At 45.1% G+C, this 22,948-nt stretch overlaps 1 protein-coding gene across 2 annotated transcripts in view; it reads right to left on the bottom strand.

The window, feature by feature from the left end:
* The window catches only part of Fbxw8 (F-box and WD repeat domain containing 8), a 128,819-nt gene extending 106,814 nt beyond the window's left edge, over positions 1 to 22,005 (bottom strand). Inside the window, exons 1-2 of one of the 2 annotated variants that reach the window (XM_008847456.3) lie at positions 21,601 to 22,004; positions 9,326 to 9,430 (exon numbers count right to left, since the gene is read on the bottom strand). In XM_008847456.3, the coding sequence (XP_008845678.1) occupies positions 9,326 to 9,430; positions 21,601 to 21,918 (423 nt within the window). In that variant the 5' untranslated portion in view covers positions 21,919 to 22,004. Of the gene's footprint in view, positions 1 to 9,325; positions 9,431 to 21,600 lie in introns of both variants that reach the window. The other variant, XM_029570575.1, reaches the window with a different exon arrangement.
* Positions 22,006 to 22,948: the final 943 nt, after the last annotated feature.

Here is a 22,948-nt window from a genome sequence, read left to right on the forward strand (position 1 = left end):
ACCCTGAGCGTACTTGGGTCTCAGGCTTTTATACAAAGAACCTTCCACAAAGCTCCCTGACAGAGAAGTCTGGCAGCAAAGGCAGAAATTCAGAATGAAGAGAGCCCAGCTGGGAACTAAAGTCTGCAGAGTCACCTCAGGAGAATCCACTCAGCCTTACTTGGTGAAAGATTCTTGCAGAAAAATCACCAAGATCAGATTAGAGCTTTACTATAAACACCAAACATTAGCTTCCCTTTTTGTGGACATCTAAGATTATGAGATTATATGCTCTAGAACTACTGGCTTGTTTTGATATTCCTACGTCTTGCTTACCAGTTTTATCATAATCCTCGATTTTTTATCTCTGCATCTTCCCTTTCTCTTTATTGGCTTTTTGTTGTTATTATTTTGGTTTTATGAGAGAGGGGTCACTGTGTAGCCCTGGCTGGTCTGGAACTCGCTACGTAGACTAGACTGGAGTTGAACACAGAGATCCACTTGCCTCTGCCTCCTGAATGCTGGGATTAAAGGCATGTGCCACCATGTCTGGCAGTTTTTGTTTTTTAAAAAAGACTAGCCTTGAACCTACAGTCTTCCTGCCTAAACCTCCCAAGTGGGATTACAGGTATGTACTACCTTGCCTGGTTCTTCGTGTATAATCTGCCTTTTTCTTGAAAACCATGGCATTACTGTCTATGTAGCACAATTTCTAAAATGGCACATTAAAAAAATACACATAACTATAATATGTTTTTAAAAAATTAAAAACAGGGGCTGGAGAGATGGCTCAGCCATTAAGAGCACTGGCTGCTCTTTTAGAGAGGACCTGGGTTCAATTCCCAGCACCCACATGGCAGTTAACAACCATCCTTAACTCCAGTGCCAGGGGGATCCAATGCCTTCTTCTGACCTCTGTGGGCACTGCACGACATGGGTGCACTTACATACATGCAGGCAATACACTCATACACATAAAATAAAAATTAATAAATAATTTTTTTTTGGTCTTTTTGAGACAGGGTCTCACTGTAGCCCCAGCTGGCCTAGAACTCACTATGTATACCAGGCTGGACTTGAACTCACAGAGATCTGCCTGCCTCTGCTGGGATTAAAAGGCATGTGCCACCATGCCTGGCTCAAAAAATATTTTTTTAAAAATTAAAAACAAAGCCGGGCATGGTGGCACACGCCTGTAATCCCAGCACTCAGGAGGTAGAGGCATGCGGATCTCTGTGAGTTCAAGGCCAGCCTGGTCTACAAAATGAGTTCCAGGACAGCTGGGGCTACTGGGAGACCCTGTCTCAAAAAGAGAAAAAAGAAAAATTAAAAACAAAGTTGAGTATGATGATGCACGCCTTTAACCCTAACACTGGGGAGGCAGAGGCAGGCAGATCTCTGTGAAATAGAGGCCAGCATGGTCTACACAGAGAGTTCCAGGCCAGCTGGAGCTACAAGGAGACCCTGTCTCAAACCAACAAACAATAATAATGATTAAAAATTAAAATTAAAGACAAACTCAGACAAAATTATAGAAATGGAGAACTGATCAATTGTTTCTAGGGGCTGTGAGTGGAGAGGAGGCAGAAGGTGAGGCTGATGTAACTGTAAAGGGCAGCAAAAAAGACTCTTGTGATAAGTGCTCTGTATGTTGACAGTGGTAGCAGTTATATAAATCAATACCTGCGATAAAGCTGAACAGTAACAACCGTGAGTGGGTGGAAAACACAATCTGAACAAGCTCTGTGGAGTGCACCAGCATCAACTCCCTGCTTTGGATACTATAGTTAAACAGTTAACACCTAGGGAAGCAGCTGAGCAGAGATACCCCACTTCTCTGCACTTCTTTCAGCTTCCTGTGAATCTACAATTACTTAAAACATCTTTTTAAAAATGCTGGAGCTGGACTCCTCATGCCTGTAATCCCAGCACTCAGGAGGCTGAAACAGAACGACTATAAGCCTGAAGCCAGCCAGACTGGACTATACAGCAAGACCTTGACTTCAAAAAAAAAAAAAAAAAAAAAAAGGTAAATACCTAAAAAGATCCCTTTTCAGAATTATTCATGTCACAATAGAACAGTACTCAGTTTTCTCATAAAAACCAAATAATTTTCTAATTCTGAAATGGAGAATCTTCTCCTTGTTATTCACTATAAAATATTACTCTTTAAAAGCCAGGAGCCCTGCAGACACACAAAAGGATTGTCAACACAAAAGCTCAACTCTCACCTCAAAGAGGACAAGAAATCGTTTATTCTGGAGCCAAATATGAGTGACCATGGCCTGGGGACACAGATTTAAGTCACCCCAAATTCCATCCTCCAACATGGTAACAGCTTTATGAATTTTTTATAGTAACAGAGAAAGCCATAAATCAAGACACTTTTTCAATGAAGACATCAGGGAGGTGGGTTACAGCAAAACAGGGAGAATCTGCAATAGGCCCTAAATGTTATCTGGCAGGCAAGAATTCTTGGGTCTTCAGTTGGTGGAAGATGGTGATCTGTTACCTGTTATCAAAAGGTTTCTATCTGATAGCCAAGGGAATATTAAGTCAGAAACAGAGGTGGAATGGCTTCTTGGCCTTTTGGCTAAGATCAAGTGCAGAAACAGAAGTGGGCAAGGAATTGGGGGCGGGGGGCTAAAGATGGCCCAAGATAAATGGTAATTAGGCTCTGGACCTGCAACATTCCAAACTCTCCACAATCACTGAAGCTCTAATCAGCTGATCAGCTTTGCAGAAGGTTTGGTTTGAACATGCAGATTTTTTCTGGGAACTTTTGTTCATAGGATGAAGAGAGACTTATAAATAGCAAAACATCAAAGCTGTTCAACGCATAACTTTGCTTCCTAAAAGTCTGGCTATTTTCAAGATGTTTCAGGATGAAACCTTCCTAGCAGGTATGCAGAGTCCCCAGAGGGGACTGTTGAGGGTAGAGTAGAAAGGTCAACAGCAGTACACAGGGATCACCAGCTAAGGTAGACAAGATGCACTTTAGTTCTGAAAGCCCAGGCCTCATAAAGCAGAAAGAGAAGCTGTGGGGAAGAGGGGCAGTGCCATGGTGAAATCAGCCTCTAGCAGGGAGGTGGCAAAATTAAATCTCCCCACAACCTCCCCAGTCAGGTTTCCTTACTGCTAGTCAGTTAGCAAGCTGGCAAGAAGATCTAAGCACACAGGTTTTTTCCAAGGGCACACATAGCTCACAATGCCAATTCCACACAGCTGGCCCCAGTTTTCTAAATCCCCAAGGTGCCTAGATTAAAAGAGACAGAGAGAAGAGTGAGGGAGCCCCTTTAATAAAACCATAAAAGCAGCAGGCACTCATTCAACAGAAGGACTTTCTCCCTGCTTCAAAAACAAACACCACAGGAACAAATGAAAAGGCTGCTTACATTTACTAGTTTCTATTTTATTTTAAGGATTGAAGAAACCCAGCCAATTCCACTAACTACTGGCAGTCTCTTTTTACCTTCATGGAAAAGCTTTGTAGAACCCTGGCTTCCCAGGTCATAGAATGCCTCATCAATGTGCTGAAAGGGCTCTATTTAAGAAGTTCCTGTTCTTACACATGTGTTCTCAAAACTAGGTTTACTACAACAAGAAAGCAAGTCCAACTGGCCACACAAGGAAGAATGCTGGTGAACAAGTGAGCTACTGTGATGCAAATGAGACGGTTCACACCTGCAGAATAATCTCCCCTGAAATGCAGCCCACCAGTACCAAAAGGGGATCTCTTCTTCCACAGATCCTATCTAGCCCTGATAAACTCTCTGGAAGAGAAAAGCAACAGATGGGAAGGCCAAAGGGCTCTCCACAAAGAGGGAAAGTAAAAAGCCCAGTCCTTAAACAGCAGCTCACTATCAGAAGATCGGATGTCTAGCAGCACTGGGAGTGCGCTCCAAGGCTTGGGCTGACAGCGTCAGGCTGGGAGCCAGGATCTGGACTCATTTAGCTCATTTCAAGTCTTGGGAGCAGGGCCAAGGTGTAACATTAGAACACAAGTCAAATGTCCAAGAGGAAAGAAGATAATACAGTCCTCTGACTTCTGCGATGGAGAAGCTCTGAGCACCCTTGACACTTCAGCACAGTTTTCAGAGTGAGTCTTAACATTTAGATAATTTCATAATTTCTTCATTTAGATAATTTCATAATTTCTTAAAGACATACTCTGCATCAAAAAATGTGCTAGCATCTCTGCTTAATACTGTGGCAATCAGAATACTGAAAAGCTCTTCAGCTTATGAGTCAAAAAATAACTGATGAAGCAAAATGCTTCATAAAAAAGCATGACACCAGAAATTCTGAACTGTCCTGAACCACATGAGTCCATGGAACTGCCACAGGACGGCGCTTCCGCAGTCTACATGGCTACAGTTCCTACGACTTCCAAACTACCTTCATTTTCAGAAATATGTTTCTGAAACATATTTTCAGTATGTTCATGTTTGTGTTTCTGTGTGTGTGTGTGTGGTCAGAGGATAATTCTTGGGTGTTGGTTCTCTCCTTCTACCTTATGAAACAAGGTGGCTCTTGTTTCTGCTACTCTAGGATAGCAGGTTGTGAGAGTCCAGGCAAGTCTGTCTCAGACTCGCATTTTGCTAGGGTTTCGGATACACACTGCAGCAGCACGTCGGCTTTTTACATGGGGTCCATAGATCAACTCTGGTGCCGCTGAGCCATCTGCCTGGCCCTTGCTGTGCAGCTAAGCGGGCCTTGAACCCCTGCCTCACCATCACAAGTCCTGAGATGCCAGGTGTGTACTGCCATACCCGGCTAGGTGCTGTAATATCTTGAACCTCACATTCCTGAGGTGCTTTGGATTTGAGAGTATGATTCACCACCCATTACTGAACCTTTTTTCTAGAAGACGTTGACACCAAAAATACTGTAAAAGGCATTAGAGACTACAAGGCCAGAAATGGAAACCACTAACGAGCTGATTTTTTAGCAGTTATGGGAAATGGACATTATAGTTTCTTCTAGGGACAAAGTTGTCAAAGGCTAAATGAGCGGTAATCCTGCATTCAGGTTGCCTAGCGTGTTTAAGGCCCCAAATTTGGTCCATAGTACCAACATCAGAAAATGTATGATGTTTGGGCTGGGGATATGGCTCACAGTAGAGTGCTTGCCTAACATGTGCCAAGGCCCTGGGGTCTGTACCCGCCCCAGCACTGCAAAAATAAAAAGCATGACAGACATCAGCAGAATGAAAGTCAAAAGTCATCTGATCATCTCAATGGACACAGAAAAAGCACTTGACAAAATTCAACAACCTTTTTTACAATAAAAACTTGTAAGAAATCAGGTGTAAACAGAATGCACCTCAGGATAACAAAGGTACTATGCAACAAGCCACAGCTAACCTCACAGTCATGGTGAAAAACGGAGGCATTTCCTTGGCAATTAGGAACAAGAAAGGATGCCAACAGTCATCACAGTCATCTAGTAAGCATGGAGCTGCAAGTTCTAGTGCCGCCCTGTAATCTCACTTGGGGCCCGGGGGCTGAGGAAGCAGTTAGAGGCTAGCCTGAGCTACACAGTGAGACCCTTGGGGAAAGAGGAAGGGAGGGAAACAGAAGGAGGGAAGCGGGAGGGAGGGAAGGAGGGAGGGGGAGAAAGAGATAGGGAGGGAGAGGGAGAGAGGGAAGGAGGGAAGAAGACCTGATTTGCAGACAACATGCTACTACATATAGACCCAAACCCAGAAAAATGTTAATATAAGCAAATTCAAAGTCACAGGATACAAAAAGCACCAAAATATCAGTGGCTTCTGTGTCTGTTAACAATTAAGTACCCAAAAGAAGAATCAAGAAGTAATTCTATTCACAAAATATAAAGTACAAAAAATGGGACTACAATTAGCATAGGAAGTGAGAGAGCAGCACACTGAGCCCCATGAACACTGGGGAAAGCAGCACAAGTGATACGAGAAAGCTACACCATGTTCACAGATGGGAAAGACAGGTAAAAGGTCCACCCTGCTCCAGGTACCTAACAGATTTAATATAATCCTTATCAAAATTTCAAAGAAGAAAAAGTAGCTATGAAATTTATTGGAACTACTAAAGATTCTGAATATACAAAATAATCAATAAAAAAATCCTAGCACCAGGCTATAATCCCAGGACTCATGAGGCAGGAGGATCTAGGGTTTAAGGTAATCCTGGGCTGAGAGCAAGTTCCAGGTCAGCTTCAGCTACAATGCGCTCCTGTTTGAAAATGACAACAAAAACAAACTCTGCTGGAGGCATCACACAAGACTTCAAATTATACTACAAAGCTACCTAATCCAAATGGCATAGTACTGGCATCAAAAACAGATACAAAGACTAATGAAACAAAATAAAGTTCAGAAATAGATCCACACATTCACAGTCAACTGATTTCCAACAAAGGTGCCAAGATACACAATGGGAAAAGGATAATCTCCAAGGAACGACACTGGGGAACTGGGGCTACACATGCAGAAGAATGAGGTTGGACTTCGTCCTACCCTCCTACAAAAGTGAACTCAAAGCATTAAAGTCTTAAAAGGTCCAGAATGGGGGCTGGAGACATGGCTCCAAGATTAAGCACCAGTGCAGCATGAGGATCCAAATTTGGCTCTCCAGAACTCATGCAAAAAGACCTGAAATGATCAGAAACGAGAGCTCAATGCCATTGGTCTGGGCAATAATGACTTGCTGCTTGTGCATTTGAGGTCAAATTTAAACAAATGCAGAAACTGACAGGATTACAACAAACTAAGAAGCTTTTGCACAGCAAAAGAAACAAGCAAAAGAGCAACAAAAGCAGGACCCAGGACCCAGTGGAAATGCCTGTAATCTCAACACTTAGGAGGTGGAGGCAGAGGCAGGAGGACTGGGTTTAAGGTCATCTACAGCTACCTAAGGAGCTGGAGACCAGGTTGGGCTACATGAGACGAACAGACTTTTTAAAGATCAGAACAGAGCAAGGAAGTAGCACTGATAGAGTGCTTGCCTAGCATGCATATGCCACTGTGTTTAATCACATCACACATGCACATACAAATAAAGGGGCAAACTATGGAATGAAAAAGTATTTACAAACCATACCTCTGGTAGGGAACCAAGATGTAACACAGAGAAGGAACTCAACAGCAAGAGGATGAATAACCCAAATAAGCAGTGAGTAAAGGACATGAAGAGATGCTGCTGGGAAGAAGACACACCATGATGCTCAGCATCACCCACCACCAGAGAAATGCAAACTCAAACCACAAGAGACAGGCACAGTGGCTTACATCCATGATCCCAGCACTTGGAAGGCAGAGGCAGTGAGACTATGAGTTTGAGGCCAGACTGTGCTACACAGTGAATTCCAGGCCAGCCTGATCTAGAGCATTGAGTCCCTTTCTCAAAAATAAACAAAACTCACAGTGAGATGCCACCTCAGCCTGTCAAAATGGCTGTTACAGAAAAGACACAAAACTTCAGACAGTAAGTGCTGAAGGGCCAAGCGGAGAAAGAACTCTCACACTGCTGATGGAATAAGTTAGTACAGTCATGGAAAGCAGTATGGAGTTTACTAAATGCAGAACATAAAAGAGAACCACCATGTGACACAACTTCACTAATGGGGATGTCTATACCCAAAGGACAGCACCAACTGTGTGAAGACATAGCTACACTGCCATGTTCACTGAAGCACTACTCACAACAGCCATGATGCAGAACCCACATATGGATGCAGAAAATATGGCACATACATAATGGAATACCACTCAGCCTTAAAGAAAACCTTGTCATCTGCGGCAGCATAGATGAACCTATAGAGTGTGAAGTAAGATAAAAAACCAGGAATAGAAAGGCAGATATCATGTGGTCTCATTTATGTAAGTCTAAAGTTGAACTCAGAATCAACTGAGTTTCATTCAGAGGGGAATGAAAAATAAAGATGAACTATATGTGAAGTAGAGAATAGAAGGTGGCTGAGGGGAGCAGCATCAGAAGTTGGGGAGATGCTAATCAACAGATACAAAATGTCAGGTGATAAATTCATCTGTGAGCTCTATTGCACAGCACAGAGATGATAGTTAATAATGTATTATATAATTGAGAACTGCTAAGGGTATAGTCTAAGTATTTTAGGTACTTTTGCCCTTCAAAACTATGTGAGATGATACATGTAGCAATTAGCTGGGCTGAGCCACTCTATAATATATACATAGTTCAAACATCACACACAGAACAGACATACCATTTTTGACAACCAAAACTAAATGAAAAGAAAAACAGTAATTCAATCACATGTTTTGGGCTAAAAGGTGAGAACAACTTTAACAACATAAACCCTGGCCTTCCCAAGTGTACCACCTAGTTAGAAATATGGGCCACAGGCACCACCCCAGGTCATCTGATCCAAATATGCAAATTATGAGCACTGAGCCCTTGTTGTAAAGTGTTCTCCTCTGAGTCTAAAAGTGTCATCTTCATTGGCACAGCTGTGACGACTTGCAAGAAACCCTGAGACCCAGCTTGCTGGCTCAGATGCTCCCTCATTAAAGATGGAGGAGGAAGGGTCACCGGACCTTCACCCAAGATTCTAGATGATCCCTCCTGTCCCTCCCAGTGTCTTGTCTATAATTCTGTCCTAACTGCATGTGGCCTTGAGTACTAGAACATAGAGACTGTGGAAGGTTAACTGAAGGGGGTTCCACCTATGCAGCCCCCTGTGGGGAGTCTTCATTCATGCTGAGGTGAAACTGTAAGGAAGCCCAATTAACTCATTGGCTCCCCAAGTTAGACTTGGGTAGAATTATATTTTGGTTTGTCATGAGTGCCCTGTCTGAGTGGGGAGACATTTGTTTGCATGTCCCCAGGGAAAGTGTTTCCACAACACCTCTACATGCAATCAAGTTCAGCCAACACGCAACTCCATGGTCTACATGATATGGGTGACACTCCTGTGCCATTCTCTTGGTGGGTCTCAAGTTTCACCGGCCTCACATTTCATGAGTGTTATGCTGCTATTTAAGGGCAATTTGGACTATATGTCTAACATATGACTTCATTCTGTCCCTGGCTGACAGATTTAACTAAGAGCATACATCTTTGCACTAACAACTGTGGGTACATTAACATAGGCTAGCTCACTGTAAGGAAGTGCTGAGGGGTCAGTCAGTAACTCAGACTTGCTGACAGAAGAGCTCTCGAGTAGATGGTCACCAGACAAACATCTTATAAGAATGTAGAATGAGATCCTTTAAATTCAAGGTTGCCTGCCTTCAAAATTCTGTAAACTCTAATCCTATAATGCAAATCCCTTACTCAGGAGCCTCTCTCACACTTAGGGCGACCTTGAGTGCTTGGTAACAGCTTACCTGTGCACACCTTCCTAGTTCCTTTCTGTCCAGATACTGAAATATGTTGATTGCCAATTCATAAGGCAGCTGCACATCAAAGAAGGGCACATCGTCCATCTCATTCTGAGAAGAAAAGAGAAAATAAGCTTAGACTCTAAGAAGAGCTCATGTTTCCAAGTGGTGAGAAAGGGTGGGGCCATCTCCCAGAAAAGGCATGACAGCAGGTCACAGAACTAACTCAGAGGTGTCAGCCACTCTACAGTCTCTGGCCCCAACACCCACTCTCCTTTCATTCCCCTAAAAAATCCATCTCAGTATTTCCCATAATGTTCCAGAAAAGAGAAACAGGGATGTTCGTCCATACTCTGTAATAGGGACATTACAGGAATGAGTGAAGGGTTAAGAGAAACCTCCCAATTTCTAAGGAAAGGTAAGCAGGTGGCCAAGAAAGCAAGCCTGGAAGTCAGGGAGACCACCTCTCGCCACAAGACAACCAAGATTCCCCCAACACACAGGGGAGTGGCAGCCACAGCTGGAGCAGCACTGACTCAGGTCACTAATGTTTTCATGGGAAAGAGGAGGGCAGTAAGAGTGAGCAAGAAGTAAACACGCAGAAGCCTCTCTGGCTGGCGAACCCCACCTCTCCTGGAGGTTTCCAAAGGCTCTCAGGGCTCACGCTGGTTAACCTGAGCGAGCCAGTGCAAACAAAGCAGTTCTTCTTCAGTGTCATTTATTAATGCGCAGAAATGCGAGCTCGCCTGCCTTGGGGTAAGCAATTAGAGATGAGGTAACAGGCTTTGGCTGAAAGATAAGGCTGTCATGCAGATCTCTGCCTCACAAAGGAAAATGAGAGAAGCAGAAAAGGCCAAGTGTGCATGTGCGCCCCTCTCCCAATCCCAGGTCCACCTGCCAAGGCTTGCTGTGGTTATGCAGCTGAGCTGCAGAGAGCTGAGCGCTTTGTCCCGACAGACTGTGCTCTGGAAAATTCACTTTTAATAAGCTCTGGCTGACAACAGTGACTTACTGGTTACAAGCAAGTTGTTAACGCCCCACTCAAACACAACAGTTTCCGTACTGCAAGGCTGCCACCTCAGAACAGAAAACAGTCTCAGGGCTGTTATGAGGAGTGAGTACTGATTTAGACCCTTCCAAGATTTGGAGTGAGGAATGCTCTAGAATCACATTTCCGTTCATCTAGGACACTCAGGGCTAAAGGAAAATCTGGACCGTAGGAGGAAATGTGGTGTTCAAGTCCAAAAACAGAGAGGCAAAGCATAGGGACCAAAAGGCTCTCTGGGGGAAGAGTGAGCGCTGACAGTTCTCTGTGGACAAAGGAGGAACAGAATGTTAATCAGCAGAGGGATGTTGGGCCACAGGGGGGAAAAAAAAAAAAAAAAAACAAGAAAAAATCTGCAAGGGTAATTGGAAGGTGCAGGTCCCTGCCTAAGAAAACAAAGGAACTCTACTAGACTGATGTCAGGCAAGATCCCTCCCAGGATGATCAGCTTACTCATCACCCAAGACCATCACTGCCAGGGGCAGTGGAGAGTCCCTACCCTGGAGTCACTGCAGGTCAGGGAAAGTGTGCACACAAGGTGAGGGGCTGTCACTTGCAGCCCCACCCCAAACTTCCTCCTGCCTTTTCCTCTGGATTATTTTGTCTACAGAAGCAGAAAGGCCCACTTTACTCCCTGGGTGAAGAAACAAGAAAAAAAAAGTTCCTTGTCCTCACACAACCACAGCAAAGGCAGTTTAAGCGTGTACTCATTCAGTCTATGGCCCCTTAGAGCAAGTCACACTGTGAACTGCCTCTGGGCTGGACATGACTGAGACCTGAGATGTCATCTTTGCTTTGATTCTGGTGCAGAAGTCCTGAAGCCTCCCACGTCCAACCTGGAAGACAGTCCCTCTACAGAAGTACAGCCCAACCCTGTTGCTTCGCTCCCAACCATGGCACCACAGCTCGGTGGTACACAGTCAAGATTCCAGATGACAAATGAGGTTCTACCACCTTATTAGCCAAGTGACCAGACTGAATGCATGTAAGCTTCCTAGCCTACCACAGTCAGTGGAAGTACCCTAGGCAACAGGCATGTCATTATGAATAAGCGGATCTCACATGGAAAGGGCCTGGCACCATGCTACTGCCAAGCATGCAGTGACCGAGTACTGCTGTCTTCCCCTGAGGACCACTCCAGCTCCTTTTCTTTTCTTCAGCAAGTGGGTGCTCGCTCCACCTGCCACCTCTGCTGCTCCTAAACCTGCTTGTTGGTGACATGTGTACACAGTAACCTGTCACACTAGGAGCAGAGGCAGTAACAGAAGTAGCAAGGGGATACAGAGAGGCTAAGTTAGCCCAAGTCTGAACACTGAAGGCATCTGCATAGCAGGGCTTTTCTGAGAAGACATGAAAAGGCACTCCCCAGCTCTAACAACTGGGGAAGGCTTTGTGGTGGGGCAGTGGATAGGAAGGACATGAAACTCACAGGCTGCAAATGACCACCAGTGGGGTCAGGGCCTCAGCACCAGAGACACTGTGGGGCTCCCTATTAACACACACTGTGCTGAACCATTTAAAGATCCAGAGGACAAAGTCCTCACAGTTTCAAAGTCCTCAACTGTAACTATGCAAACGCCAACATTCCAGGGCCAACCTTTCTTTCTAATCACTATTCTTAGGATTACCTCTCAATTCTAAAATGACCAATTGACTTCAAAAAGGGTGGAATCCCTGACTCCCACTTTGCTGAGCTTTGCTGTTCCCACCACTGGTTAGGTAACAGCAGGAGGAAAAAGGAAACCAGTAACCAGTGGAGCACCCACAGGAGACAACACAAGAGACACACATTGCACATCTGGACTGACTGCAGATACTCATCCAATGGCTCTTGCACAGATGAGTCTCTGACTCCCCTACATGAGAAAGGAGGCTACCTGCCACTGTCTCCTCCTGGATGCTGCCCTTGGCCAAAGGAGCTGCCTCAGTCCCATCCCCTCCAGAGGGCAGTCTATACCCAAGGAGTACTCAGGGCAGGTGTGTCGTTCCGACTCCCCTGCCCACCACCCACCCCAACACACATCAATTCTGTCCTCTGAACCACATGAAAATCTCCATCTTAGAGTAAACTTCATGGAAAGTTCGACCTTTTTCCCAATCAATCAATCAATCAATCAACGATGCCCATGGTGGTCCTCTGCTTGGTGTATTCATTCCCAAGGGCTTTTTTTTTTTTTTTTTTTTTTTTTTTTTTTTTTTTTTTTGGGTTTTTTTTTTTTTTTTTTTTTTTTTTTTTTTTTTTTTTTTTTGAAAAAGATTTTCTTTTTTTCCCCCACCTATTTTTGACCTCCAAAGGAGCTTTTCGTGTTTTGCTTTTTTATTTTTTGAGACAAGATCTCACTATGTAGCCCAAACTGATCTGGAACTCAAGAGAGGTCTGCCTGCTTCTGCCTCCTGAATGCTAGTATTAAAGACATGTGCCAACATACCTGGCTTCCCCAAGCATTCTTTACACAGAAATCCAGAGACATTAGTATAGGAACTTCCTTCCCTCTCTCCACTGAGATAGCATAAAAGAATGCAGCTGAGGGGAAAAGGTTATTCTTCTATCCAACCAGAGGAAAGCAGAGGTTAAGTAGCTGACCCATGAGCGTCCCCTTCTTAGAGTCCATCACCTGGGAAACACCTCAGGCGATGAAGAGTCCCGAGAATGTTGGCCCATGAGGTAGAACACATGCCTTTCATGGTACCATGACCTGACAGAGACCTGAAGCCACATCCTGGACACAAGTTTAGCCAGTCACCACTCCAACCCCCAGCACTGAGGCTGGTCTTTGTGCTCGGATTCAGCCATTCCTTCCACGTGCATAGGTGCATGGACAAACACTATCTGTGTTAGCGTGCAGAGAAAATCTTTATTAGTTAAAGATGCTGTCAGACTTCCCCTAAACTGTGCTGAAGCACACAACCAGCCAAACATTTGCAAGTCATACCAGCCCAACTCCATGTCTATATTGACTCAAAGGCGTGAGAACACACAATGCAGCATCACAGAATCAGCTACTCTAGAAGCAACATCAGTGTAGAGACAGTAATAAATGCAGTCATGCTGTGAGAACAGCCATGTGACTGTCCAGAGTACATCACTGAGGCAGTTCCCTACCATGTGCTGCCAAACATATACTCTAGATCAACAGATTCAAAATATCAACAGTCTTCAACTTTAAAGTAAAGCAGCTTTTGGATAACAGGCAACCTGGCTTTTACTGCTCTATCATTCTTAGTGACTCTTGTCCTGTCACACATCAAGTCATAAATCGAGTTTTTTCCTTTTATAATGTTCAGGATACCTCCTAGACCCAGCATCCCAAACTTCCAGGGGCAAGGTTCATAGATCTTTCTTAGGGTTCCTTGTGCACATTAAAGATTGAGACCTACAGCCCCAAGTCATGGGCAGATAGAAAATCCTCTTTCCCAGTCAAGGGAGAAACCACACAAAGGGTCATGTCACTGTTAATTTAAGGTCAGTGAATACTAGATTTTTTTCCCAAAATCTCCTGGACTTACTCCAAAAATGCTGAGAGATATAGCAAAAGGATCCGTCCCCAGAGAGGCTGGTTTGTCCTATGTGCTAATGTAAGCCTAATTCTGTAAATGGATGGGTTTTGTGCCTTACTGTTAGAAATTTAATCTGCCTTCTCTTGTTTAACAGAAAAAGAGGTAATTACTAAGAGCCAAATCAGCGCAAAGTGAAGAAACTGACTTGGGGGGCTTTGTTCCCAACATGTATCTCGGGCCAATGCCACTCAGGCTCTCTTGAGGTGGTGTTTTGAGAAACAGATCTGCAGTCTACATCTAGTAAGCCTGGGATGGAGGGGCCTGGTGTGTGTGTATGGGGGGGGGTGGTAAATCCCAACCTCCACATCAGACAAAAGCTAGGCAGAGCATACCCATATAATCCCACCACAGGAATGGGTGGGGTCCAGTTTCACCTGTAGCTTGAGAACAAAATAAACTGGTTGATTGGGGAGAAGTCTCACTCTCAAAATAAGCACCCACTTTGTCTTGAAATACAATCTTTCAGGCACGAACAAATCAGGAATGCCAGAGCACACCCGATACTAACAGTAGCCTCTGAGCTGATTTTACAGTTTTTCCTTCTCTCTATTCTTCTGGAGTTCCTAAACATCTCTACAGTAAGCACACCATTCATTTTAAAAATAATTTGTTCAAAACACTATCTGAACTCAAGGCCATCCCAGTGCTGAGGGAGGCGCTATTAGCAAAAGTGAAAGAAATGGCCTCTGCTTGAAGGAGCTAAAATCTTTTATAGAGCTAAGTTATCCTCATATAAAACAGAGTAAGTACAGGAGACTACAAAAGGCAATACAGATAGTACCCTAAGGTACTCCAGGGTTCATTAGTAAGCTGGCTACTTAGAACTTAGGAGTCATTTCTTTAAAAACAATAATGCTATAAAGAGAGGTTAAGTTCCCAAGCAATCCACAAAAAGCCAATTTATCTCTTCACAGCAAATCTGATACCAAGCCCAGCTATGAGGAAGAGCAGACAGTATTCAATAAGCCCACCCAGATGACTGAACTGTAACCTACTGAATCCAAAGGCACTGGGCATGCTGGAAATACACCTGAGATTTGAGCTCTTATTTTTTAATAAGAAAAGGCTTTGCAACTTTGAGACGTAGTCTCTTTCACAACCTACTGGTCTGACTTCCCTGGGGACTGCTACAAGGAGCAAGGTAGAAGAAGCTGATCTAAAGGACTCTCAGAGTCCCAGGAGTTTGGGTGTGACAGTGAAGGAAGCCAGTATGAACAAAACAGCCCTCAGTTTTTACAGCCCCTCGAATCTGAGCTGGGATCAAAGCATCAGGACCCAGCCAGGACAGAAGGCAAAAGAAAAAGGTGCTCCCTGTCAGTCCCAGAAGGGAACGACCTTGGGTGGGGATTTGTTTGGTCAAGAGGCGCAGCAGACAGGCCAGACACACTCTTACCATCAGAAGGGCTATAGAATTTGTGGAGCTCAGTGTAAAAACAACTGTGTGGAGTTCCTAAGTCAAAAGGATTTAAGAACTGCAAGCAATAAACCAAGTGAAGGGTGTGATCCTGTGTGACACTCAGGTTGCACACCCACAAGTCCCAGGCTACCAGACAATCTCTGTGCTGTTTTCTGCCCAGCTCCCCTCCTGAACACCTCTGCAGCCTGGGTCCCTGACCTCTTTGAGGTCTTCATGCAATGTGACCTTTCCAGAAAGGATGAAGGATGGCACTTTCCCCTTGCAGGCTACTCTGCACCCGCCCATCTGATTTATCTTTTTCTCCAAAGCATTTACTTGCCTGGCAATTGTCTGGCCCCAAATGGGTATACTTGCTTCTGTCTTATTCACTGTTGTAGCCTCAGAGTCTAGAATAGTACCTGACACTAACAAGTCATTTAGTGAACATTGTGAAATGAATGAATGAACAAGGAAAGGAAGCCCATGCCAGCAGAATCTTCCAGTATACCTGTGGTAAGTTACAAGTACATACACACAGATCACTGCAAAATGTCCCCAAGCAGAAGCCTGCTAATTCATGAAGAACATTTCAAGAAGCATGAATGGTACTGACAACAAGAATATGTTAGAAGAAAGGAGAGATTTGGGCTGAGGGATCAGGGAACATTAACAAAACAGATGGAATTTAAGCTGGGCCTTATCAGGAAAGCAAGGGACAGCAGCCAAAGAGAAGCCATTCCAGCCAAGCTGATTACAGAGTATGCCACATCTAGAGGGACCAGTTAGTCAGCAGCGGAGCCTGAGTATGAATTCAGGTGGGCTCCAGAACCCAGACTCCTACCCGGGCTAGCCTGCCTCCACTATCATCATTCTAATAAACAAGAGATCCCTGAAGGCAAAGGCCAAGTCCACTCTGTGCTCTGCCGACTCCCCAGCCCCTGGCTGAACAGTGAGTAAAGATCTGCAGGACACACACAAGTGGACATTGGACACAAGTCTGGATAATCTCAATCAGTCATTGGTTCAAAATAGCTCACATGACCCAGTTTGGACCAATTAAGACACAGACTCATGACTTCGGCTGCATAAAAACACAGAGCAGCTGCTTTGCTCCTCCCAGCACTGCTAAGTTGGCAGAACGTAAGGCTGCAGCTGCTGGCAGCCATCTTGTCCTCAAGAAGGGACAGCCTGCTGTGGATAAGACAAGGGCAAGAAGACAGAGTCCACCTCCTGGAATCCCATTACACGAATCAACAGATCCCAAGGGGTTCTTAAAGCCAGTGTGATATACCACCAGACTAAAAATGGGGAGCTGGAGAGATGGCTCAGCTGTTAAAAGAACACTGACTGCTCTTGCAGAGGACCTGGGTTCGATTCCCAGCACCCACATGGCAGCTAACAACTGTCTATAACTCTAGTTCCAGGGTATATGACACCCTCTTCTGACCTCCGTGGGCATTGCACAACACAGATATGCTTACATACATGCAGGCAATACACTCAGACACATAAAAAATTTAAAAATATTTTTTAGTAAATGGGACCAAGTCACTGGCTGTCACAATCCCATAAGTAAACATACCTGCAATTATACTTGGATGGCACTACTGTCCCTAAGGAGGGGAGGGGGATGCCAGCTGCCTCTGGAATTCTGACTGGGGCATTCAATTCCTTCCACTGGTTTATCCCTATACTGCCAACTGCCAATTTAGGTATTCTCAAGTCACTACCCCCTTCAAGTGAGGTGGTTAAGCGCTAACTATTAAAAACCTCACACAAGACCAGGCTCCAGAGAAGGCACTTCTAAGTTTTCTTCAGCTGTGCTTGTCCATCAAAGGTTCTGGCCTATGCCCAGCTGAAAGATATTCTCAAGTGGCTGATCCCATGCCCAGTAAAAGGCAATTCTCTCAGTTGATAATCTAGTTGCTCTCAAACTAGAGATGATATTGCAGTGGAGGAGACTGTGCCAAAGATATGACAGGGGGCTGGGGATGCAGTTCCATTAGTAGAGTGCTTGCCTTGCCTAGCAAGCCCTGGGTTCCTTCCCAGCACCACATAAACTGGGTGTAGTGACACGTACCTGTACTCCCAGCATTTGGTGGAGGATGGACAATCAGAAGTTCAAAGTCATCCTCAGCTACACAGGTTCAACCCAAGCCTGGGATACACGAGACCCTATCTCAACAACAAACCAAAGCAAAAACACAGGACACAAGCTAGTATAACAGAGTTGCCATAGGCTAAGAGGGGTTGGAAGGTAGGCTAGACTTTCATATCCCACCTCTGCTGCATCAGCCCCTATCAGCTTCCTTCCAGGGAATCCCAGCAGAATTAAACCTTCCTTTCCAGGAGTTGCTCATGGGTCAGTGACTCTTGAGAAGACACAGAGCAAAGGCAGATCCTACCCAGACAGACTTTAACTTGTGGTGTTGGCATCTGCATTATTACTTTTGTTGTATTCATTACCAACAATCAAAATGGGAAGTTTGTGGGGCAAACTGTCGTAACAGCAGCCTCTGATCTGTTCATGCTCCCCTGTATTCAGGCAGTTGAATAAATCCACAGATTCCAGATGACTTGTTTTGATCAATGTAGTAGCAATGAAAATGACTTTGGTAGAGATTTCAAAAGCAGTGGGGCTTATCCTAACTCTGAGAAGGCCCATCAGCTGGTTGAGACTCACAGACAGGCAGAAATACACATACACTAGCCAACCCTCAGAAGCAGAGCTGCTTAGGTAATTAGCAACTACCTGCAGACACAGATGCCAACTCCACTCGGCCCATGCTACCCACCCTGCAGACAGTGCACTGAATAAATGGTGTTGCTTTAGGCTAGACATCTGGGTGGATGTTTTCATACAGGAAAACATAGGGACACATAGGGACACACAGTTTCTAAATTTAAAAACCTAAAGAACTTACAATGCTGAGACCACACTCCTAGCAGTAGCAAGCAACTGGTGTGGTGTAGGCAGCCCAGATATGACACCTACTCTTGGGTGTCCCTGTCTATCATCTCAGCCACACAAGGAGCAAACCAGCTGCCTGTGTCACCTGGGGTAAGGTAAAGATGTGGGTACACTGCATTCACATTCTCAAGGTACCATCAAAAGTGAATCAAACATTTTTCCTTGGGATCCTCTCATCCTCAGTGCCCTGCACAAGAGCCCAGATGAAATAATACTGCCTGATGCCACTCATATGCAGCTCAAGTGTTCGAAGTCAGGTGAGTGATCACCCCAGGATGGATAGGAACCCAGGCATGAAGAGAGAACAGTACTGGCAGGCTAGGAATCCAGTTCTGTGATCCAGGTATTGCTGATATGCATAAGCACGCTCTAGAAAAATGCATCAAGCTGTGCAGTTAGGATCTGTATACTTCAAAGTGTGACTAAAAAGCTTTAAAAAGACAATTTTCAAGAAAGGTGATTCCATTGGAAAAAGCAAAACTCTCACATATATAAACAACAAAAATTTGCTTCTTGAATGTAATATGTATTTTGCCCACTGAACATACTGGGACATAGAACTGTTTTATTCATACCATGTATGAATTTTGTTTAAATAAATAAAACTGAACATTTGGGGGAAAATGATTCCTACATTACATATTTAATGCTGGTTGCCTCTATAAAATGAATCAACACAAAACTGAGTCTGGAAAGGTATGTAAGAAAACACCACAATAATTACATACTCGCATACTCAACATCTGCCTTGTTTCACTCACCGTGTTACCATCTGATCCCGTGAGCTCTGGGGCTCACACCCACTGAAAGAGGCATTTTTTTTAGATGAGTCTTTTTTTAAAAATAAACATTACCTGTCTCAGACTAAAGATACAGGATGGGTCTGCTGTCCCTTCAAAAACAGGCTATTTCCCTAATGCCCAGCTACCAAGAAGGGTTGAAACTAGCCACCGGAGAGAGTTGTTGTGATCACTGAAGAAGATAATGTCTCTGAACCTGTCAGACAGCACCCACCTCATGCCTGCAATTTCAGACTCAGTAGGTGGAAGCAGGAAGATCAAAAGCTTGAGGCCAGGGATGGGGAGATGGCTCAGGCAATAAAGTGTTTGCCCAGCACATCTGAGGACTTGAGTTCAGATCCCCAGGATCTACATGAAAATCCAAGTACAATGATGCATGCCTGTACTCCCACCAATGCTGAGATGGGAAGCAGAGCTAGAAAGATCCCTGGAAGCTCAGTCAGCCTGGCCTACTCACCAAAGTTCTAGAACATACAAGGTGGAAGATGCCTGAGGACTGACCTCCGCATGCAGGCCAAGCATGCACACATCTGCAGGTGCAACCACATACCCACATACACACAGTTTGAGACCAGCCTAAACTATACAGCAAGGCCCTGATTGGGAGGGAAGGAACCAGGGAAAGAGTAAGCAAGCACATATGGGCATTTTACTGATGACTGGAGAGTATTTTTTTTTTTAAAAAATGAGGTGCCCCCAAGTTGGGTACTGCTCACTGGAGACCTTAGTAGTACCTTATGGGATGGGTCTGAAGCCACTGAGCCTATCAGTGAGCAGCCCAGAGACCCAGGGCAGGCTTTTTCCAGCTACAACGGAGCTTAGGATTCTGGTGCGCCTGGACACTCCCCCTTCCTTTCTAAAACACGTGAATTATTTCTCTACTAATTTAGGGATTGTTGCCTGAATGTTAGGCTAGAAAGCCATGTGGATAAGGACTTAAGGTCCAACAGAAGTGGGATTGCTGAGAACTATATCTTAAACTTCCTGATTATCCCAAACATCAGACATGGAGACCCTTCCCTTGGCAACAGATTCAGTGGGTCTGGGAGGACCCAGGAACCTGTCTATCAAGGCCTCCAGGGAGGCCACCTCAAGTTTCACCTAGCTAAGTTAAAATACATGAATCCTTTTTCAATACCCAGGATTTATCAGCTAAATAACCCTGGGTAAATTGTGTGATATGGTACCTTCTTGACCATAGCTACACCATGTTAACTTTAGGCTGACTCCAGCCTCTGAAATTATTAGGCAGTTGGCCCAGGGTATGGGAACACACGTCAGTAGGGCCCCAGTTGTCCTGGGAACAGGTCAGCATGTTCCTCAGCACACCTACTAACTGCAGATTTATGGCTTCTGTAGGTTATGCTTTGCTTGCTTCGGCAAAATAGTAACTGTTGCTTAAGAGAATAGAAATTGTTAAGGGGGCTTTGCACCTGTAAGCTTCAGAACTTAAACTTTTCACCCGGTTATGGTTTCTCTGTATAAAAGTTTACCCTAGAGATGGCTCAGGCTACACACTTGGGTTCTGACACCCTTGTGTAGCTGCTGGCCAGCAAGACTTTAATTCAGCAAAACTTTATCTGAGTGGTCTTCTCTGGTGAAGCACTCCACAACAATTGTAGAAAATGTGGTCTTTGAGTCTCTCCATCTGTAAAAGGAGTTAATATCTACCTCACAGGGTGGTTGTTTTAGAATCAGGGCAGACTGCAGGACAAGACACTTGGTTTTGAGAAAGAGAAATTCAAAATAGAAGCTACTAATGTTAAAGTATACATTATGTAAAATTATGCATTGTTTCTTGAAACAACTTCCACTTAGAGAACTCCTGATTGGAAAGCTCTGGAAGTTTTCTTTGCACTTGACCTGAATTAAATTATAAAGCCTTCTCTTTCAGCCTAACTCTTAATCCGGAGCCATGGATTTGTGTCAGGTGAACTCAGTTCTCCCAAATTGGTGAAGGGACTATATGGGGAGAGGGCCTCCAGCTTCCTTCAAATTCTCCAAGGGACTCATCCTTCAAAAGCAAAGAACTTCAAAGGTATTGACCAAAGGATTCTTCCTCCTGTTTTCCTCTGTTTTAAGTTTTATTTAAGTAACACAAGCAGTTAGAAAATTTAAATACAAATAGTATACAGAGGAAGGCTATTCCTGGGTCCTCTTGTTAAAGTTTAAGGTCCTTTCTAGAGCAGGGTTTCTCAAGCTTCTGTGTGCTGACAGTATGGGTAGATTATGTGTCTGTCCTGAGCATTATAAGTTGTTCCCGAACATTCCTCTACCACTGCATGCCCAGGAGCCTGCACACACCTGTTAACACCTCAAAATGCCCGCAGACACTGCCCAATCTGCAGAGCAGCTCCCAGTTGAGAACCACAACCACTTGAGAGACAGCCAGGACGTGCAGGGTGACAGGTGTGCTCCCGTCCATCACCCCCGTCATCACAGAGAAAGTTACACTGCAACAAGATGAGGGGGTGGCTCTGGGGGCCTCGGCGGGAGACGCCCGCCACTCACCAGGTCGCGGATGAGCTGGTCGACCAGCTGCTCTCCGGGCGCCGAGGCATCACGGCCCGGGGGCGAGCGGGAGCGGCTGGCCGCGTCCCTCCTCTCGGCCCTGCCCGGCCTGGTCGCCGGGGGCCGGCCAGCGCCCTCCAGCAGGCCCTGCGCCAGCGCCAGGTACCCTGGGGCTTGCTCGCCGCGCCCCACCACCGCCTCGGGCCTCCGCGCCCGCCGCTCCCCGGCCTCGGGCCGCCGCCGCCTCCTCAGAGCCTGTGCCTGCGCCAGCTCCTCCTGCCATCGCTGGCGGAACTCCTCCAGGCTGTGGTCATCCATGCTGGCCGCTCCCGGGCCTCCGTGTCCGGCTCAGGCCAGCTAGGAGCCGCCGGACGGTCCCTTCACGGAAAATGTCCGCCCCCAGCCGGAAACCGCAGTCGCTGCGGCTCTTAGGTTCCGGTGAGGGCAGCCACACTCCTCTGCTTTACTGTCTGTGGCATTTGCCACGTGCGCCCCAGTTTTCTTCATTCAGCAAACCGGCCTTGAGTGACTGCTAAATAGAAGTCAGACGTAAAGGAAGTTAGCGTGTTTATTTATTTTTTTTAAAGATGTGGTTTTTGTTTTTTACTGCATTTTATGTAGTGTGTGTGTGTGTGTGTGTGTGTGTGTGTGTGTGTGTGCGCGCGCGCCTGCGTCGTGCACCGTGTGGAAGTCAGAGGACAACTTTCGGGAGTTCGTTCTCACCTTCCATCATGTGAGTCGCAGGGACAGAACCCAGGTCGTCAGGCTTGACAGCAAGTGCCTTTAACCTCTGAGCCATCTTGCTGGCCTAAAGTTAGTATTTAACTCTACACACACACTACACAAAAACAAACATCCTTGCCATCTTAAAATGTACATTGAAGGAAAAATAGAGTTTTAAACTGTAACTATAACAAAGCGAAACCACAAAGTGATTAACATGGGAGAGCCTATTGATGATTAAAGATGGTCATGAAGTCCTGACTAAAGAGATGTCATTTAAACAACAAGATAAATAGAAAAACCAGCCATGGAAGATCATGAGGGATTTCCAGAAAGAACTACAAGCTCAAGTGCAGTAAGGTGGCTGTGAATGAAAGTTCTAGAAAGAAGCACTGAAACTTCTGTAAGGCTGATTAACTGATTAGAACGTCAATGATTGTGGAGTAGTTGGAGTGGTACAGGTCCAGAGCATAATTACAATTTTGGGGGCTGTCCTCAGCCTCCTAAGTAGCCATTTCTTGTTCACCTCTGTGTCTGACCTAACATCCTTGTGGCTATCAGGAGAAACCTTTTGAAATGTGTTAACAGACATCCTCACTTCTACTAACCCAAAAGCTGAGAATAT

The sequence above is a fragment of the Nannospalax galili genome, unplaced genomic scaffold (genome assembly GCF_000622305.1).
Source record: "Nannospalax galili isolate Female #2095 unplaced genomic scaffold, S.galili_v1.0 scaffold120, whole genome shotgun sequence".
Lineage (NCBI taxonomy): Eukaryota > Metazoa > Chordata > Mammalia > Rodentia > Spalacidae > Nannospalax > Nannospalax galili.